Genomic DNA, 18,615 nt, shown 5'->3' on the forward strand with positions numbered 1-18,615 from the left:
ATCCGATTGGGACAGTAATTTTATGTGCAGTATCCTATCTATATTTTTCAGAAAAAAATAATATTGATAATAATACCTAAAATGTTTTTACCTTTGTGTTATTTAGTTTGGGTAGGGGATTTGAATACTTGAGGCTGCAATAGTTACTTTAAGCAAGAAATGACGGCAGAGTAACACATGATTTGTGTGCATTTCTTAAAAGCGCTGAGACAAGTAAGATACAAGCAGATAGGTACAATGGAAAATAAAGTATAATGGCTCTTTGAACTCAGTTGGGCACTGTTAACACCTACCTTATAAAAAAATATTTAACATTCAACTTTTTAAGGAAACCTCAAACAACGCACCCTGCTTTTAAAATTTTCTTAGTATATTTTTAGTTTATTTAAAATCAGGGGTGTAGATACCCATATTTGAAATTCACTGTTCAATTGTTATAGGTACTTGTCTTTAAATAGTCTTTAGGAATGTGACATAATGACATTGTCTTTGTTTCACCTCAGTATCATAATGTTTTAGTTATTGTTACAAGTTACCTTTTTTTACCTTACTGTGTATTATGGGAGAAAAAAACATAACAGTTTAAAAATAATCAGTCACTGGCCTAATTGTTTCTTTTAATGAATTTTCCCCCTTTTGTCTTAAGCCAACCTGAATGTTCACCTAAGGAAGCACACCGGAGAAAAGTTCAATTGCGAGCAGTGTTCCTTCAAATGCCTCAACCCGGGACACCTCAAGGTAAATTTTATTTCAGGTTTTTCTGCTTTCAACTATGTTAGGGCTAGGCAAGATAGGCACAAAATAACACCCCCCTTTTACCAGTCAGTCTGGATGATGCCGATTTTAAACAATAATAGTCTTTATTGTCATTGATAACATGGTTTGCAACGGGATAATATATGGCTCTCTGAATAAACATGTTATAAAGACTGGAAAGAGATAAAATGGTAAAAAGAAAGTCAGGTTAAATTCGGCAAAAATATTTACAAGGTATTGCTTGGAGACTGGCTGAAGTTGTTATCGCATGGTGACAATAGTAAAAAACAGTGCATCGTAACAAGAGAACAAAGAAAATTAGTGCAATAACATTTAGCAACAACAAAATTCCCCACAAGGTCGATGAATAAGATGTGAATGCCTATTTTTTTCATACAATACTTATATTGAAATACAACTGGCAAGATATACATTATTCACCGTCAAGTGCGGTTGTTGAGGGTGGTGATGACCATGGGTAAGAAAATGTCTCTGAGCTTCTTTGTCTGGGGTTGCAGATTAAATCTCAAAGAGCATAGCATGAGAAGGCTCTCAAAGCAGCGGATTTCTTCTTGGCTCTTGTGATCACGAAAAGACCAGCATTTTCGGAGCAAAGGTTTCGAGCAAGAAATTAAATTTGAAAGATATAAGGGGGCAAGTCCATGCATAATTGTGTATGATACCAACAGAACCTTAAAATCGCATCCTCAACTGACAGGGAGCCTATGCCGGTCATACACATTGAAACTTTAATAATTATTGCATGATAATCAGCACCGGCTTTTAGTAATTACGGTAATACAAAACTTTTTAGGTTTGCTTTAAATTTCACCATTTTGCCATTTTTTGTAATTGACATTTCTTAAAATGACAGATACCATTAATTTGATTAATTGGCCAGGCTTAACTACTATCTCATATGTAATTTTCTTTTCCCTCCTAGGTCCACGTTGAACGGGTTCATTTGAAAGTGAAGCACCACTGTGACTTTTGTCAAAAGAAGTACTCAGACGTGAAAAACTTGATAAAACATATAGCAAAGAATCACGATTTGAGCGAACCGCTTATCAACAAGAGCTACGAACAACTCCGGTTGAAGACTCGTCAGGGGCTCAGACAGCTCCTCTACCACTGTCCCACCTGTAGCCGCTGCTTTAAAAACCAGATGGAGCACGAGCGACATTTGCTAGTCCACGGGCCTCAGTGGCCCTTCGTCTGCTTACTCTGCAACCATGCAAGAACCAGCCTGGCCGCCCTCGCTGTTCACGTCAGGAAACATCCCTTTTTATATGCGTGCTATGTGTGTCAGAGGAAGTTTGTCAGCAGTCAGAGACTCCAAACTCACCTAACCGAGGATCACACTGAGCTGGTGCAAGAGGAGGCTTTCGCAGAGTGTATCAAAACCAGTTTCTGCCTAATGAATAATGAAGAAATCCTGTCGATGCTTAAAGAAAGAAAGCGCACAGAGGGAAGGTTGGACTTGGAGGGAAGCGCAAATCTGCCAGTGGAGAACACGGCTGAGGCAATATGTGATGGAGAAGAAGTTGAGGAGTGTCAGAATGCTGAGCACGTGTTGCAAAAAGCAGCTGCAAAGGAAGCTCCTGAGCCAGAAAAGGAGGACAACGGATCACAGGACGAAAAAGTGGAAACCAAATCTGTCCCTGAGATGCAGAAGGACGATATCAATGTGCAAGGACAGGTCCCTCCCTCGGAAGACACCACTCTGAGTCATTTACCCTCTGAGCCCTCAGAAAAAAATAGTCAAACTACACAATCAGAGAAGGTAAATCATTTTTAGTTTCTAATGTCTTTTTTTGGTGTGATACAATTATATAACAATAGTAATATGAAACTAATCCACTGGTTTCTGCCAGTGTACCCACGGATCCTTGAAAAGTCTTAAAAGGCATTAAATTCATTATTCTTAATACTAATTAAAAGTCTTAAAAATGTGGCCAAAAATATAAATAATATTTGTCAATCTTACACATCCATTTTTTTCTTAGCATGTGTTTTTATGATGCTACACTCAAAATTGGTCATAAATATAGCAGTGTTATCCATCCATCCATTATGTGCGTCACTTATCCTCAATAGGGTCGCGGAGGTGCTTGAGCCAACCCCAGCTATTTTCCGGCAGTGGGCAGGGGTTACCCTGAACTGGTTGCCAGCCAGTCGCAGGGCTTCGGCAATGTTATGTTTTTCAAAACAGTTTCTACACTGGACCCAAACGTCTTTTTTAATGCTTTATGATTCTCGTAGAAAAGTTCTTTGGAATTGGTAGTTATCTGTCAGTCCATGCCTAAAACGTTTGAGAGTGCTAGATGGAAAGTTTTTAACTGGACTTAAATGCGATTTAAAAAGAAAAATAACCATTTGTTTAAAATTCCCTCTAATTTATGATGTGTCAACTTTGTCTTAAATTCAATTTCAAAAGGCATTCAAAAAGTCTTAAGTGTTGAATTTAACTTGCCATAAGTTGTAGTAACCCTGTTCTGTGCTTGTATGTTCTAGGACTTCCAATTGAGTGGATTCCAGCAGGTATTGTCTCTACTTCCGAAGACTCCTCTTGATATGGAAGCTTTCCGACAGCTCAGAAAAATATATGGAGACCTTGAGTGTCAATACTGTGGTAAGATGAAAGAACAGCCACTTTGATTTCCACAGTCTTAATGGAACTGAGAATAACTTCTTTTTTTTAATTTGTTGGAAAGTCTGTTAGATCTGTATTTCTAAAATAACATTTTAAATAATATTACTTTATTTTCTTATTATTTTATTAATAGGTAGTTATTATTCGGGTTGGGAGAAAAATACACTCAATCAACTACAAAAACCTTTACCTCGAAAAAAGGGCACATATACAAAGTTATAATTAAAATATTATTACTTCATTTTGTATTTACTCTTAAATTATATTCACTATTATTAAAACATGTTCATATATTTATAAAGGCAATAATCATATTAATGGTTTCTTTTGCTTAGTACAAAACAGATACTGCGGATATAAATTACGTCTATTATTTTTTCCACTGTTTACATTTTAAAATTTCCCCAAAAATCACAATGACCCATCAGTGTTAACCTATTTTGTTAACTAATTTGTGGGCTACCAGCTGCCTGCGGACACTTTGTATTGACTCCTAAATTTGAGTTTTGTATAAGCAGGGATCAGAATTTTCCGCGGATCCGCGGATTTCCGCTGTTTTTGAACCCCAAAGGCATTCCGACTTTTTCACTTTTTCTCTTGCGTAGCAAACAAATTCAAAATCCGACTGTCTCACTCTTTCCTTTATTGCTCTGGCGCACCCTGGCGGCCGTTAGAAAAATTGGCCGCATTGTGGGGGGCGCTCCGCCCTGCTTTATTCCTGGACCCTGGCTATTTCAGCTGAAAATGAAAATCTCCATTCTGATCCCTGTATAAGTGTACTACAATTATTGTGATATACAGTAATCCCTCAGTTATCGCGATTAATGGGGACCAAAACCACCCGCGAAAAGTGAAAATCCCTGAATTAGCGACGCCCCTTCAAAAATGCTTTAAAAAAAAAAATTAACATTTTTTTTTTAAATTATTTTATTTTATTATTATTTTTTAGACCCGGTTAATGGGGACAAAAACCACCCGCGAAAAGTGAAAATCTGCGAAGTAGCGACGCCCCTTCAAAAATGCTTAAAAAAAAAAAATATATATATATATATATATATATATATATATATATATATATATATATTTTTTTTTTTACATTTTAAAAAAAATATTTTATTTTGTTATTATTTTTTTTTAGACCCGCGAAGCTCTGAACCCGCGAACGTGGAACCGCGAAGTAGCGAGGTCCCACTGTATCCCTACCCCACCAAAACCATTTTCAATTGTATTGTTCCTTGGGCCTTCAATACTCAACACAGCATTTTTATAGGTGTTCTTTTATGGGCGCCGTACTGCCGAATGAGAGTGAAAATTACTTTTAAAGGGAGATAGTGTGTAATATTTAGTGCCTCTAGTAGGACAAAAAAAAGTTTCACGTAATTAGAAAATAAACATAAAATAAAATTGAATATTAGTCAAATATACATGGACTATCATACCAATTTTTTTTTATATACAAAAAAAATGAATCAAAGGTCAAGAAATGTGCTTTTCTCCGTGTAATCCCTTCCTAGAAGTCACCGACATGTTTTTCTGGCATCTTGCTGCTATCCTGTGCTTTTGGCACAGGTTTTTGTTCGCATTGGACAATACAGTGCCATCTAGTGGTAAAATATTACTCACTGGGGCTTTAAGCTCCTCGAGCAGCAACCAATAACAATTATGCTTCACAAAACTGTTGAGCCCTGGTTGATTATTAAAGCTGTTACTTGAAAACTACTGGTAAATTGCCGTTGCAAAAAACCTCCAGATACATTAAGTACTTGATTATTTTTTTGTTTTTGTTAAATTTCTGGGCTTAAATTCCCCTTATATGAAATGCTAATGCAACCACAAGAAATAGCTCAATCAGTGCCAGCCTCTTTACCGTAAAATTCGGGCCATACACCGCACCTGATTATAGGCCGCATCAGCACATTTTTGTTCATATATAAACCGCACCTGACTAAGCCGCATGTGCCCACATTGAAACATGAGATGTTTACAAAGAAAGACGCAGCACAGAAACAGTTTTAATCATTTACAGTACTTCAACTCATTAACGATCCGACGAACATTTGATAAACAAATAATCTTTTCGATGTCACCAGTCACTGAAATAAGTCATGCCACTTATCACTGGAAAGATTAAACTGCTTGGGATTCAATATATGATGACCATTTCAAAATATACTCAGCAGAGAAACATCATGATCAATCTGAAACAAGATACCCGAAAACTAAAGCCGGCGTTACTCACCATTGGGTCCCTTGGCCGTCTTCAGCTTCTTTGAATGTCCACGAAAATGGCTTTGTTTCATCAAGGACAATCCATAGAATACAACCGTGTACAATATTTACTCCCAAAAACACGATAATGCTGATAGATAAATAGAAAGCCGAATGTCTGCTTCGATGGATATTGCTTCTTGTAATCCTTTTGTTTTATCATATTATTTCCGTTTATACATAAACAGACTCGATTGACACATTTTCCATGATGAGGGTCTGTTCATGCTAGTTTTATTCATGCTCACCTTTACTTCTCAGGCTTCCCTGGCAGCAGTTAGAAAAAATGCATAAATTAGCCGCATCATTGCATAAGCCACAGGGCTGAAAGCTTGTGACAAAAGTTGCGGCTTATAGTCCAAATTTACGGTAAATATAAAATGGAAGTTTGATGTCCCAACACTGTGAAATTAAATCATTGTGCAATGCAAAAGCCTGTCAAAGAAGTAAGGAGTGAAACATTTTATGAAATGGCTTTATTGGCTACCAGTTTATCTTTCTTATTGTCACACTTATGTGAATTATGATGCAGTTCAGTATCGTACTCTCCGAACTAAATGTCACACTTTTTTTATAGTTTGGGTGCGGGTGCCACTTATACTCCGGCCAGACTTGTATGTAGAATTATTGCCACATGTATATATCATTGAATTTAAAACAAAATTATTACCAGTATTGCATATTACTTCACGTGTCATTGTCAGACTAAACCGCAAGAGAGCGCTCTAGGCTTATGTTGATCATTTTAAACTGTGGTGTTGGGTACATTTTTCAAAGCGACAAGAGGAAGCGAAGCGGCTTGTCGTCTTCCTCTCATGTTGGAGTTGTTTACCAGTAAAATGTGACACGAGGATGAATATTTAATTGTATTTAGTCGTTTGTAGTGAAGCTGATGTTTTTTTTGCTAGAGTTATCTGAATAACTCCTAGTGTGTTAGACCGTTACTGACATATTGTAGCATGTCTAAGATATGCCCGTACGTCACGTGTAACGTTAGTATACCATGTTCTCTATTTATTTTTATTTTAAATTTCCTTTCAAGATGACATGTTTTTCATGTTGGATTTTATCAAAGAAATTTGCCCCAAAAATGTGACCTATACTCCGAGTGCAACCGATACATGTTTTTTCCTTCTGAATTATGGATTTTTTGTGTGACATATATTCCGGAAAGACTTTAAGTCCAGAAAATACGGATTTGGTTTTAAAAGTTGCAACTGATTATGTGTGGTCCACAGGAAAGCTATTCTGGTACAAAGTTCACTACAACACCCACCTACGCACACACACTAGAGAGCGCTTGCACCACTGCTCCAAGTGTTCCTATTCATCCATCACCAAAAACTCTTTAAAGAGGCACATGATTCAGAAACACAGCGGCCTGCTGCTGCCATGTCCTCGACCGGGATGCAAATACACCACGCCCGACAAATACAAACTACAAGCCCATGAGAGGATTCATCAACAAGAGGTAACAGCCCCTGTTTACATAACCACACAAAACTGAAAAAAAATTAACTCTAATTGTGCTATTGAATTTGCATTTTGAAACTTGATTCTAAACAAAACCTTGTGTATTATTTCGCAGATGAAAATTGCTTCATTTTTGTTCTTATTGCAGGGAAAGATTGCATCATGTGCCATCTGCGATCAGAGCTTTCCAGAAAACAGACTCAGGCGACACATCCAAATGTCCCACCCTGGTAATGGAAAAGCGAATATATTACCACATTCAGTACATTTACATGCAGGGAATATTCAAGATAAGATCAGAATATTGCCTACATTCAGGTCTAACCAGCTCAGTGGCCTTGGGGTTGGGCGACTGTCCCAAGACTGGGAGGTTGCTGGTTTGAACTTCAGCCGAGTCATACCTAAGACTTACAGTATTGGTACCCGTTGCCTTTCTGCTTGCATTCAGGGTTAGAATAGGGGGCTTGGTCACCCAATGACTCCCAACAACAGGTGTTTGTGACACATCGTTGCATCAGTTACCATGGACAGTTGTACGACTGTGTATGGGAGCCGGCCCCTGGTAAGATGGGATACGGCGAGGTGTTGCACCGTATAATGGCAAAGGTAGGAAACCAACGTTAGCGGTGTATGGTAAAATATTTTAACCAGGGTGCCATCAAATCGCAAATAGACTGTAACCGAAAGCTGCTGAAATTGTTTATCATTTTTATTTTATTTATAGTAGTTTATGTATAGTAACATTTGTTAGGCTGGAGAGGGATGGGCGTCGCCAGGCTGTACTTGCCCAAGACACATCACAGGAAATGGGGCCCCTATGACCCACCCTGGTGGCTAAGGGAGCCAGTACTAGATAACTTATTGGTAACTACATTGAGTGCCTTTGACATGACTTGTTGTTAAACCTAATTCCCACTCCCCTGCAGAATCTCACTACCCTTCAAGTAAACGCGCACTTGTTTTTTGTTTTTTGTTTTAATCACGCCAATAAATATTTCCTAATAAACACATAATACAGACTATGATCGTGACACACATTATGTCGAAACTGCGGCGCAGAGAAGCATAGGAAAAACCGAGTAAGTTTCTGAATGGGAGTGAGATTCTGCAGGAGAGTGGAAATTAATCTCGACACTCAAACCCACTTAACAAAAAATTGCTCAGAAATACATAAAATGCTCGCTGCAGATCTTGGTGTACCTTGAGGGCTCCCAGTCGCTCCAATTTGTTGCAGATAATAATCTTCTGTTTTCATCAAAAGGGAAACAATAAATTGCCAAATTGGGTGAAGAACCTTGCCGGTTTTGGTCCTTGCCTCTGTTGAACAACATTCGAGCGCAGCTTCTCAAGACACGAAACGCAGTAGCAAATCTCATTTGAGAAACTTAATCAAGGGTTGTGACATGAAGAATATGTCCTTAATCTACAGTTAAAAATCAATTGGGAAAATATGTCCAATTGCGTAATGACATCGCCTGTGCTTTGCGCTTTTCTGTCAGGCTAATTCCAAACCCCATGTATATAGGGCAATCTCTTGTCACAAGTCGTGTGACCAAAAATCCCAATTCTGAACCCAATCTGACTATTCCCTTCGTGTAAACATACTCATTGTATCTCATTTATAAGCACTCCCAATATTTGACATACCGAGTGTTTATGTGTTTGAACAGATGCAGTACCAGTTAAAGGGCAGATGATGAAAAGAGCAGAAAAGTGTCCATACTGTGAAGCTTACTACCTCAAGAACAGCAATGAATTCCAGCAGCACATCTGGGCTCACCAAGGTGAGATGTCACTCCACCATTGACCTAAATGCTGCAGCAATTATTGACTCACAAATGAGACCACTAAAACTGAATTTGCAACCGTGATCAAACACTGAATCATCTGATTTTGTTTTCACACTTTGCAGGTGTGAAGCCATTTGCATGTAAGATGTGTGACTATGCGAGCCGAAGCATGAGTAACTTAAAGAATCACGTGAAGCGACACGACAAGGAGAAATGTCACGTTTGTGATGTTTGTGATAAACTGTTTAAATCCAAAATGTCGTTGAAGAGCCACAAACTGAGCCACACTGACCAAGGTATAGTACGTGAATTGCACTGTATAGGAATGCGGATACTTTGCAATGTGTTTTTCCATTTATGTAAATACTTTTACAGATGTTATCCTCAATAAAAGATTTGAGAGTAGTAAAAATTAATACAATCGTGGTCAAGAAGTTGATATAAGGGCAATTTTGAGGTATACTTTTTGGGTTCCTTTCACAAAAATATCAATTTTTTTTTTTTTTTTTTTTGGGTGTATATTTTTATTTATTTTTTTATATATTTATTTTTGTATGGATGTATTGTATGAACATTTATTCTTCTTTTCTATTAATAGCATTTTTTCTTCTTTATTGTTCCTTCTGTTATTTATGAGTGTGTCAAGTGTATATATTTTGTGTTGATGTAAGATGGTGGAATCAAACATCTGTCAAAATTGGTGTGAGAAATAAAAAGTTAAAAAAAAAAAAAAAAAAAAAAAAAAAATATCGCCAAATTGGGTCATTTTATGCAACAAGTCCCTTCAACCTCATCACCATCAAGCATCTTAAAAACTGCAATTTGTTTTTTTGACTCCTAAAATTACTTGTTTGTCTAATGGATAACAGCAAAAAATAGTAATTTTGCCTGAAACCCTCTCCAAATTATTTATTCATATGTAAAAAAAGGTTGGATAGTACAAAACAAACCCCTGGATTGATATATTTGTTTTCAAAACCACCCCCAAAAATTTAGTTATTTCTTGTAAAACCACACAACAGAAATATCTGAACGTGTTTAAAATAATACATATAACACAAAATAAGCAATTGCGCGAGGCAGACAAATTTGAAGCGGTATATTTATATTGATATGGGACACAGGTTCTGGCATTATTATTATTTTATACAGTTAATTAAATGATCAAATGCCACACAGCGAAATAAAATTAGCTGAAAAATTTGCTTTTTTTCTGGAGAGCGAGTTTGGCAGTTTTGTTTATTTTTTTCTTAAAATATATGGTATGACTCTCTCAAATAAATAAATAAATAAATGGGGTGAAAAACAATTATTTTATATATTTTTGCTTTCATGGCTATTTGGGGCAAAAAGCTTCCCGAACCCTGCATTAAAACATCAGAAAATAATGGAAACTTAGTTTATAGAACATAAACTATTATGAAATATTGTTTCACCACTAAAATAGATTTATTTATAAATGGTTACCGTATAAGTTATTTCTATTTTCAAAATTAGACAACTGCCTAAGACATTGTGTAGGATGCCAGTTTGTTATTTTTACCAATATTCCTCACTGTTATTCATTAAGTTTATTGAGTTGATGATTGTCACTATCGGCTAATAATGTTGCTTTCCTTTTATAGCCACACCCTTTACGGCGCATCTTCCTTTTGTAACCTGGGAGATTTAATAAATAGAAAGGGCTCAAGGGAAGGCTTTTACAACTGACTTGGAATTTGGCATTGTGAGGGTTTTTAGTACAGTCTTCTGTTCTCTTTGCAAGTTTAAATCCAATGATTTCTTCTCACCTTTATTTTCAGAGTCTACGAAACGATAAACTTATTAGTAGTGTTGTGCACTGGATTAGAAGGTGCACCTGCAAATTTCTGGTATTTAGGTGTTCTTTACAGTCCGCAAAATATGGTATTTGTAACTTAAACCATTTTGTTGTATTGTACAAAATCAACAAAAACAAATAGACCACATGAATCTAATTTTTAAGTCAGTCGATTTCTGACCCGATTTAAATGTTTTTCTAGTGCTTTGATTTGTATTAACAACAGATGATAAATGATGTCCTCCTATAATGACTTTCACTTTCTTTATTTTCTTAAGGGAAGCATTTTAAGTGCTCAGAGTGCGATTTTGGTTCAGCTTCCAAGGCCTCTTTGGCAAGACACAAAGAACAGCATGCTGAATTTAAGGTGAGGAACGTTTCTTGGAACCGTTTGGAAAAATTACCAAGGTTTTATTGTTTTTTTGAATCTGAACATGTGCCAATATTTATGATAAGATTGCAAGACAGCAACCGAGATGCACTCATAGAGAAAAATTAACAAAAATTTACAAAAAATAGATTTAGAGAAAAAAAAGGAAACCATTTTGATGATGCACCACAACCGTAAAAATGTTCGATTCCTGCCTGATGCATACGTTTTCTGTGTGCACTGTACGCATTTATAATTTCAGTTTTTGTTGGTTTGTTGTCAGCCATGTCAATGCGCTCACTGCCTCTACTCCTGCAACACGTCCAGTGCCCTAAAACGACACTACAAAACAAAACACCCAGACCAAGATTATAAAAATGTCCGTGAAGGTCTTTCAGAGACAGAGTTTTCAACACAACAAGGTTAGAATGAATGTTTTTGACTTTCAGTTCTGTGACTCGCGTTTTTTTTTTTTAACTTCATGGACTATGCTTATTTCTGTTATTTCAAAATATAAGAATTATAAATTCTATTTTCTTCTTTCCTTAAAAAATACCAAAACTATTCTCAAAATGAGGTTTATTGATTTTGACTGCGTCCGTATTTAGGTCTCAAGTGTCCTGAATGTCGATTTGTTTATGGCACCAAATGGGAACTAAGTCGACACATGAAGAAACATGTTTCAAAAGGCAGTGAATGCATCTTGGAGGTACACAATTAATTTTGATTCAGATTGTCTGTTTACAGTGCCAAAATTATAAATGGATGAGAATTTTCTCCTGTTTTTTTTCCTATTTTTTTCCTCCATTTGTTTTATTTAAGTTTTCCTTTTCGTCTTATTTCTTTTTTTTTTCATTTTTCTCTTTTGTTTTTGTGTGTGTCCTTTTCCTCTTTACTTTTTAAATTTTCTTTTTGTTTTTCTTATTTCTGTTCTTTTCAAAATTAATATGGTGCGTTTTGCTCACTTTGAGTCTCCATATTTTGTCTTCTTCCTTTGTCCTTTTAGCAATTATTTTTTTCAGCAGAACGACAGAATACAGATATCTAGCTGAAAAAAAAATTCACATTGTCCCTTTAACTTGAATATTCAGATGGCGGCCTCAAACTATCATCCTGGGTGTCGCAAGTTTGAGACCCCTGTCCTAGACACATAACCAATAATATGACAACCAAACAAAGTTTGTATTTTCAATTGAAGCTGACTATGTCCAATTTGTCTGTGGATTCATATTCAGGTGGAAGAGACAGTAGAGAGCCAATATGTGCCTTTGGAGCAAAATGAGGAACTTCCAAGAGAACATGTCGTAGCACTCCAAGACAATGGTGATCTTAGAACTTCTGCATGCAATATAACACTTTACTGACCTCCAACAACTGTTAATTATGCTTGTGTCTATCCAGGAACTGATCGTCTTCTCCAGCAGATTGTTGAGTTCAATTCAGAAACTCAGGAAGCCATCACATCAATGGTTGCTATGGCTCCGGGCGCCGTTGCCATGGTAGAACAGGTAAACAATTTCTGCGTAATACGGCTCCGAAAAATAGCACATGATTGCGATCGGTCGTTGCGTTTGCTTGCAGGTGATGGATCACGAAGAGGTTGGCGACCACCAGCTTATGGTTGTGAATGCAGGTGAAGGGCTTTCAGGACAGCAGGTGATGGTGGTGGAGGAAGGACATGAACTGGAGGCCCTGACGGTCCTCGCTCAAAATGACGACGCTCAACACTTTATTGTCTATGTAGAGGAACATGTGGAAATCAACTTGTAGTGTTTGTTTTTCATGATAGATTGTCAAAAACTTTGCATTATCCATAAACATTCTAGTAAACATCACATGCGCATAAAAAACTAAAGTTCTTCCGTGGCAACCGTTACATCATTGATTTCTGTGCCGTTGACCTACACAAAGTATCAAATAAAAACCCCTAATACCTGGGGGACGTGAAGTGTCTTATTCAAATTGAACCCTAGTTTGCATTTGCAATGGAATTGTGTAATATTCAACTTAACATGTTGTGGTATATTCAAAGGAGCAGGGAAATACTTTCTAGAAATGTAATTGCCATTGATTATTTTGTATTCAATACATCACACAAATTCTTCGATTTTTTATTTATTAAAGTGTTTCAAAGAAATGTATTGAAGAAATAAAATAACAAAATAAATGTATTTAAATTTGGAATGTGTAAATGGATAAATTAATTAAACAGTTTTAAATGTTCCAATAAATAATGTACGGTTATTGTACTACTTGAAAATCCATCTAACAAGTATTTCACTTGAAACAATAAAAGGTTTCGTGTTCAAAATCCACATACTGTAATTTAGGGCAATATGGATACATGTAATATTTTATCAAACCAATAGGTGGCGGTAGTTTCTTAATCCTGCTCAGACACTCTCCAAAAACAAACAGAAGAAGAGTGAGTGGTGGGAAATTTGACAGGCGGGGAAAGTTTTGGTAAACAAGCGTCTTTTATCTTTTTTATCTTTTTGCAAATTAATTCGACATGGACAGATATGTGTTGATTTTATCCTTCTGTCGGGTGGATAACGAAGAAATTCAAGAGTGTAAATGTAAGTGTTTATTCCTTTTGTGTGAATATCTGAGCGATCAGCGTTTATTAACCTTTCGTGTGTGGTGCTAAATGTAGCTATTTAATGTGTTCAAAAACAAAGAGGAACATATTTACGTCTAGGGGTGATTTTAAAAACGAGAATATACCTCTTATATTGGTTTGATTACCTTACTACCGGTACATTAAATTTCGTTTTGAAACCTTATTGGACTGTGTAGTACAGTAAACATCAGGGATAAGACATTAATCCGGTCAGGGGTAGGGATCGCATAGTGAATATGTCGTAGGGCGGGGGTTAAACGAATGGTAATTAGTTAATGCGTTCCAACTCCTCAGATATTGATAAAAACATAACAGTTGTACATTCATATCAAACATTAGTTGTAAAATAGTGTACGTATTTGATATGTGTATATGATTAAATAACAATTAATAAAAAAAACACCTCACTACAAACATCACCATCAACCAAGCTGGAACCTGTCACCAAATTTGAATATTGTGGATCAGTCATATCAGAAGGGGGGTCAGAACCAGAAATCAAGGCCATTATAGTTCAAACCACATCCACACTTGCCAGACATAAACCCATCTGGAGAGACTTGAACATCACAGTGAAATCCAAGCTCAGACTCGTGCAAGCACTGGTTACCTCTGTCTACGCTTGCTAGACATGGACTCTCACATTAAAGCTAGAAAAGAAAATCCTGGCCATGGAGAGATGTACTCCCACAGGAAACTTCTAGGCTTCAGCTACATAGCCCATGTGACAAATGAAACAACTACCGTATAAAGAAATTATGTGCACAGACAAAAACGGCAGTGGTATGGTCACGTCGCCAGATCTTCAGGACTGACCAAGGTCATTATCCAGGACACAATTCAAAAGGAGCAGAAGAAGACAGAAAATGAAAAACAACTGTCTGACAACATTAAGGAACGGATGTGTGCTAACTTTGCAACAACCCTAACTCAGGCCAGGAACCGTCAGCAGGGGAGAAAGCTGTCCAGAGTTGCGTCTTAAGTGGTTCCCCACAGACCGTGTGGTTAAGGGATCTGTGAACTGTGAAACTGGGGACGCCGTATCCCTGGAGTCTAGCGATACTCTATTAGATTACACAAGTGTACCTAATATTCCATTTGGTTGTTGTTGTCAACAATAACAAAAGAATGTGCCTAATGCTTTTTCTTCCAAGGTCTTGACCAATTGACTCAGATTTATGACCAAGTTGTGGGATTTTCGTCACAAGATTCACTCAGGGGAATCTCGGCCCTCCCAGGTGCACCATCATGTCTGTCCATCCATGTTTTTTTACCCCCTAAAATTCATGTTTTGAAATTCACTCATTTCTCTTTAGCTTGTTCTCTCAGCGGAGATCCTCCAGGTCAGAGATGGTACTTTGCTGTTCAAGCTTGCCATGGAGAAATGCAGGTAGAACATTGATATTGATAAGGTAGCATTACTAAAGACAATTATATTTAAATCAAAAAGTCTACTCTCTAGCCTATGTGCTTCATCCCAAATGACTAAATAGCGAGGCACTGGTAAAAATTCACATTGGCAAAAAGAGAAAAAATGTAGATACAATGATCAAAATTTTTATCAATTATGTCAAAAGCATAAATACAAAATGTGATATTTTTGAATAAAATGTGAAAATGAACGTGCAATACATGTGTTGTAGTTTTGCAGTTCAGCCTGGGAAGATGTGAGGGCGGTACACTGTAGTGTCAACAGTGAAGAGGAGAGGCAAACTGCTTTGGAGCTGTGTGTTCGTTCCTTGAGTCTTCAGGAAGGATCGGTTTCGAAGTGTGACGAAAAAATATTGACAGAGTAAGACTTGATTTTCTTATCAGTGATTACACATTTTGATTGGTTACATCATCAGAAATGGAGAGTTTTCTGCAACTACTGAACATTTGTTATTGATGCTCAAACAAATGAAAAATCTTAAAAACAGGAGTGAACAAATGTTTACAAAATGTATCACCATAATAATTTCGTTACACGTTATTTAATTAGTGCAGGAAATGTACATGCAGGGAGTACCCCAAATGAATTAAGTTCCTGTCCACTATATAAATGCATACATTTCCTACTTGACACCAATTACTGCAATTATTTTATTTTTTGTTTGATAAATACAAAAGAAGTGTTTCATCAATGAATTTAGCAACTCATTTTTTGGGGTGAATAAACTGTCACTTGTTCACATTTTGACATCACGAGACCAACATGACACCTGTCAGTTGATGTTCAGTACCACAGCATAGAAAAGGTAAAAAATATCTCTGTCAGTGGCTTCTGCGCTTAGAGTGGTGAAACGCATAAAAAAACTGAGAGTTGCAGAAAAGTGGAAAACTTTGGAAATGTACCGAATCATGTCACAACTAAAACATTTATGATTTTGCCAATTTATGTCGTACTGAGGCACTTAACAGTTGTTTATGTTCACTAAATTTTTACACAAGGTCAAATTTAATGGACCCTGTGAAGGTCATATTGCATTCCGGATGCTGAATTTTAGATACTGGAACAATATCGTAAATGCACCATAACTCGGTCAACAATCTGTTTTTCTTACACAGCTATTAAAAAAAAAAAGAGTGACACCTTTTGAAAGAAAACTATCATTTGAAAAAGCTTGTCCTATTTATTTTGTACTCAACAGGTTGATCGAGGAGGCTGCAGAAGGAGTGCATGCATTGTCAGACAAACTTCCACCACCAGGTGCAGTTTGTCGTCTCTACTGTAACATACTGTATGGACTCCAGGATTGGGGGGTTACTGTAAAATGTAATCCGATACAGTTACCAATTACCTAGGAAAAATATCATCAGTATTGCAACACAAATACCATAATATTGTAGTAATGTAACTGGTTTACTTTTGATTACTCCGATACCAAATATGCTCATAAAAGACAAAATACACTAAATGTAAATAAAATTACTAAATGTGTTTAGGATTTTTTTTTTAAACGTAACCCTAAAAAAGAAGTGGAGGAAACTAAGACAAGGTAGTTGATTGTAGTAAAAAAAAGTGATCACATTTTGACCATGTGGTATAGTGTATTTAGCAAAAATAAAACATTCTTTTTCACATGGCGAAAAAGATATGCTTAGTTTTACATTAGAAGCACATAAGAACCCAATATTGTTTTAGACACACCAAGTGTTCTCTTTCTTAATTTCCTGAGGTGGTACCTGACTGTGTTTGGAATGAATGAGATGGCAGAGAGATAGAGCGGCATGACTGGACATGGCTAATGTTAACAAAGCTAATGCAAACAAGGAAAATAACAAAAACGGTTAATACACACCGGACTTCAATATTATCCCCTGTAATGTGCAGCATAAAAATGTAATCTTGCAAAGAAATTCATATTTTTACCAAATATACCTTTAATTTGATTAAGTATTTTTTTCTGTAACTAACAGAAAACAATATCAGGTTATTTTTGTATGCTGATGACGTAACACCAATGCATGTATTCCGTTACTCTCCAAGCCTGATGGACTCTATGTATTAAGTTTTATTCTGCCTTTCTCGTTCAAGGTAAAGCATTGTTGGATGTGCTCGTCTGCGGGTGCACTGAAGAGTGTCCACCATTGAAAAACTTGCTCCCTTTGCTGGGGGCCCTTAGTCACATGAGCAGCTGGCACGCTGCCCAGGTCACTGTCCTCACTCAGCATTTGACACGGTGAGAAGTTGTGTTTATGTGTTTGTACCAGTAGGGGGCGATAGATTCCTAAACATGATCAGGTGTCAAAATCAAGCTCAATTTTGGGAGATGTGAGCAGTGGTAAACTAAAGCTGAATTCATTATATCTAAAATCGTTTCCTGATATGGCAAAAAGTAAATGTTGCATAAATAATCTCTGTCTTAGGTGGCAAGAAACTGCAACCTACCTGGGCGCGGGTCTATTTGACTCCATGGACTTAACCAGCTGCATTAATGCACGTGAACTTTGGAGAGGTGGCCTAATTGTCAGAGAAAAGAAGGTACTGCATGAGTCTGTCCGCGTTTCGGGTAAACACATCACTAGTGCTTGCCAGAGATCACACAAAAGCAAATTGAGTGCAATGTTGGTATCAGAAGTGTTTCCATGCTGGCTGTGCAAGAGTTGTCTCTTAATTCTACCTGGCCCGTCACGGTCAACAGCGAAGTTGACTGAACCAACATCAGTTTAATAACATCTTGGGTGATTCGGTTTAGTAGAAAGCTAAATAAGCATTGAGAGAAATTGTTGCTTAGTAACAACCTGTTATTGTTCTGTCAAAGTGTGGGTAGATGTCCTGTGTACTTTAATGTTTTGTTTACTTTGAGCTAATTCGTGTTTTAACATGTACTATGAAAGACCTTGAAAATATTTAGTCAGGGGCATAAAACGTTTGATTTTTCTTCTTTTTCTACACAGTTTTAGGCTTTTATGATATTTGGGTATGCTAGGTGGAAAGAAAAGCAAAATTAAAAATGTAATATGTTCTTTAATTATTTTTACTATTTCTGTGAAGTGTAACTAAACACCAGAGTTAAATGCATTTTGAACGATTTCAACACTGAACAGGTAATTAACTGTCAGTTCCATCTATGGTGGGCTTTTATATGGCCTTGCGTTATATTTCATGCTCAAAACATTTGTAATTTTACACTCAGAATGGCATACAGCAAGAAATCGTCTTTCTGACCTTTTTCAGTAAGCTCCTGCTGGGATATATGAACAGGCTTAGACTGGGAGTTGGTGAAAGCTGCTCAGCAGTAGAACTGATGATAGGAGATGCAGTGATTCCCACGGGAGAAAAAAAATCTGTTCTTGGTATTGCATTGTATGTGTGTACAATACTACCTGTGTGTGTGTGTGTGTGTGCGTGCTTTGAACAGACCTAGAACCTGACCACAA

At 36.8% G+C, this 18,615-nt stretch overlaps 2 protein-coding genes across 4 annotated transcripts in view; both read left to right on the top strand.

Moving 5' to 3' along the window:
• The window catches only part of zfat (zinc finger and AT hook domain containing), a 24,900-nt gene extending 11,829 nt beyond the window's left edge, over positions 1 to 13,071 (top strand). The window contains exons 12-24 of the mRNA XM_088326158.1: positions 647 to 738; positions 1,700 to 2,539; positions 3,271 to 3,388; positions 6,916 to 7,148; positions 7,299 to 7,380; positions 8,821 to 8,934; positions 9,063 to 9,236; positions 11,038 to 11,126; positions 11,413 to 11,551; positions 11,738 to 11,838; positions 12,365 to 12,452; positions 12,531 to 12,637; positions 12,711 to 13,071. Of these exons, the coding sequence (XP_088182284.1) occupies positions 647 to 738; positions 1,700 to 2,539; positions 3,271 to 3,388; positions 6,916 to 7,148; positions 7,299 to 7,380; positions 8,821 to 8,934; positions 9,063 to 9,236; positions 11,038 to 11,126; positions 11,413 to 11,551; positions 11,738 to 11,838; positions 12,365 to 12,452; positions 12,531 to 12,637; positions 12,711 to 12,899 (2,366 nt within the window). The 3' untranslated portion in view covers positions 12,900 to 13,071. The remainder of the gene's footprint in view (positions 1 to 646; positions 739 to 1,699; positions 2,540 to 3,270; positions 3,389 to 6,915; positions 7,149 to 7,298; positions 7,381 to 8,820; positions 8,935 to 9,062; positions 9,237 to 11,037; positions 11,127 to 11,412; positions 11,552 to 11,737; positions 11,839 to 12,364; positions 12,453 to 12,530; positions 12,638 to 12,710) is intronic.
• A 488-nt stretch (positions 13,072 to 13,559) lies between these two features.
• The window catches only part of mtbp (MDM2 binding protein), a 34,808-nt gene continuing 29,752 nt past the window's right edge, over positions 13,560 to 18,615 (top strand). For all 3 annotated transcript variants that reach the window (XR_015849642.1, XM_088327905.1, XM_088327906.1), the window contains exons 1-7: positions 13,560 to 13,708; positions 14,907 to 14,990; positions 15,069 to 15,142; positions 15,396 to 15,544; positions 16,383 to 16,441; positions 17,270 to 17,414; positions 17,602 to 17,716. Coding sequence is in view for 2 of the 3 variants with exons in the window: in XM_088327905.1 (XP_088184031.1) it covers positions 13,642 to 13,708; positions 14,907 to 14,990; positions 15,069 to 15,142; positions 15,396 to 15,544; positions 16,383 to 16,441; positions 17,270 to 17,414; positions 17,602 to 17,716 (693 nt within the window). In the remaining variant the exon portion in view is untranslated. The remainder of the gene's footprint in view (positions 13,709 to 14,906; positions 14,991 to 15,068; positions 15,143 to 15,395; positions 15,545 to 16,382; positions 16,442 to 17,269; positions 17,415 to 17,601; positions 17,717 to 18,615) is intronic.

Source organism: Urocampus carinirostris, chromosome 2 (assembly GCF_059441175.1).
Source record: "Urocampus carinirostris isolate Australia breed hairy pipefish chromosome 2, RoL_Ucar_1.0, whole genome shotgun sequence".
In the NCBI taxonomy this organism is placed as follows: domain Eukaryota; kingdom Metazoa; phylum Chordata; class Actinopteri; order Syngnathiformes; family Syngnathidae; genus Urocampus; species Urocampus carinirostris.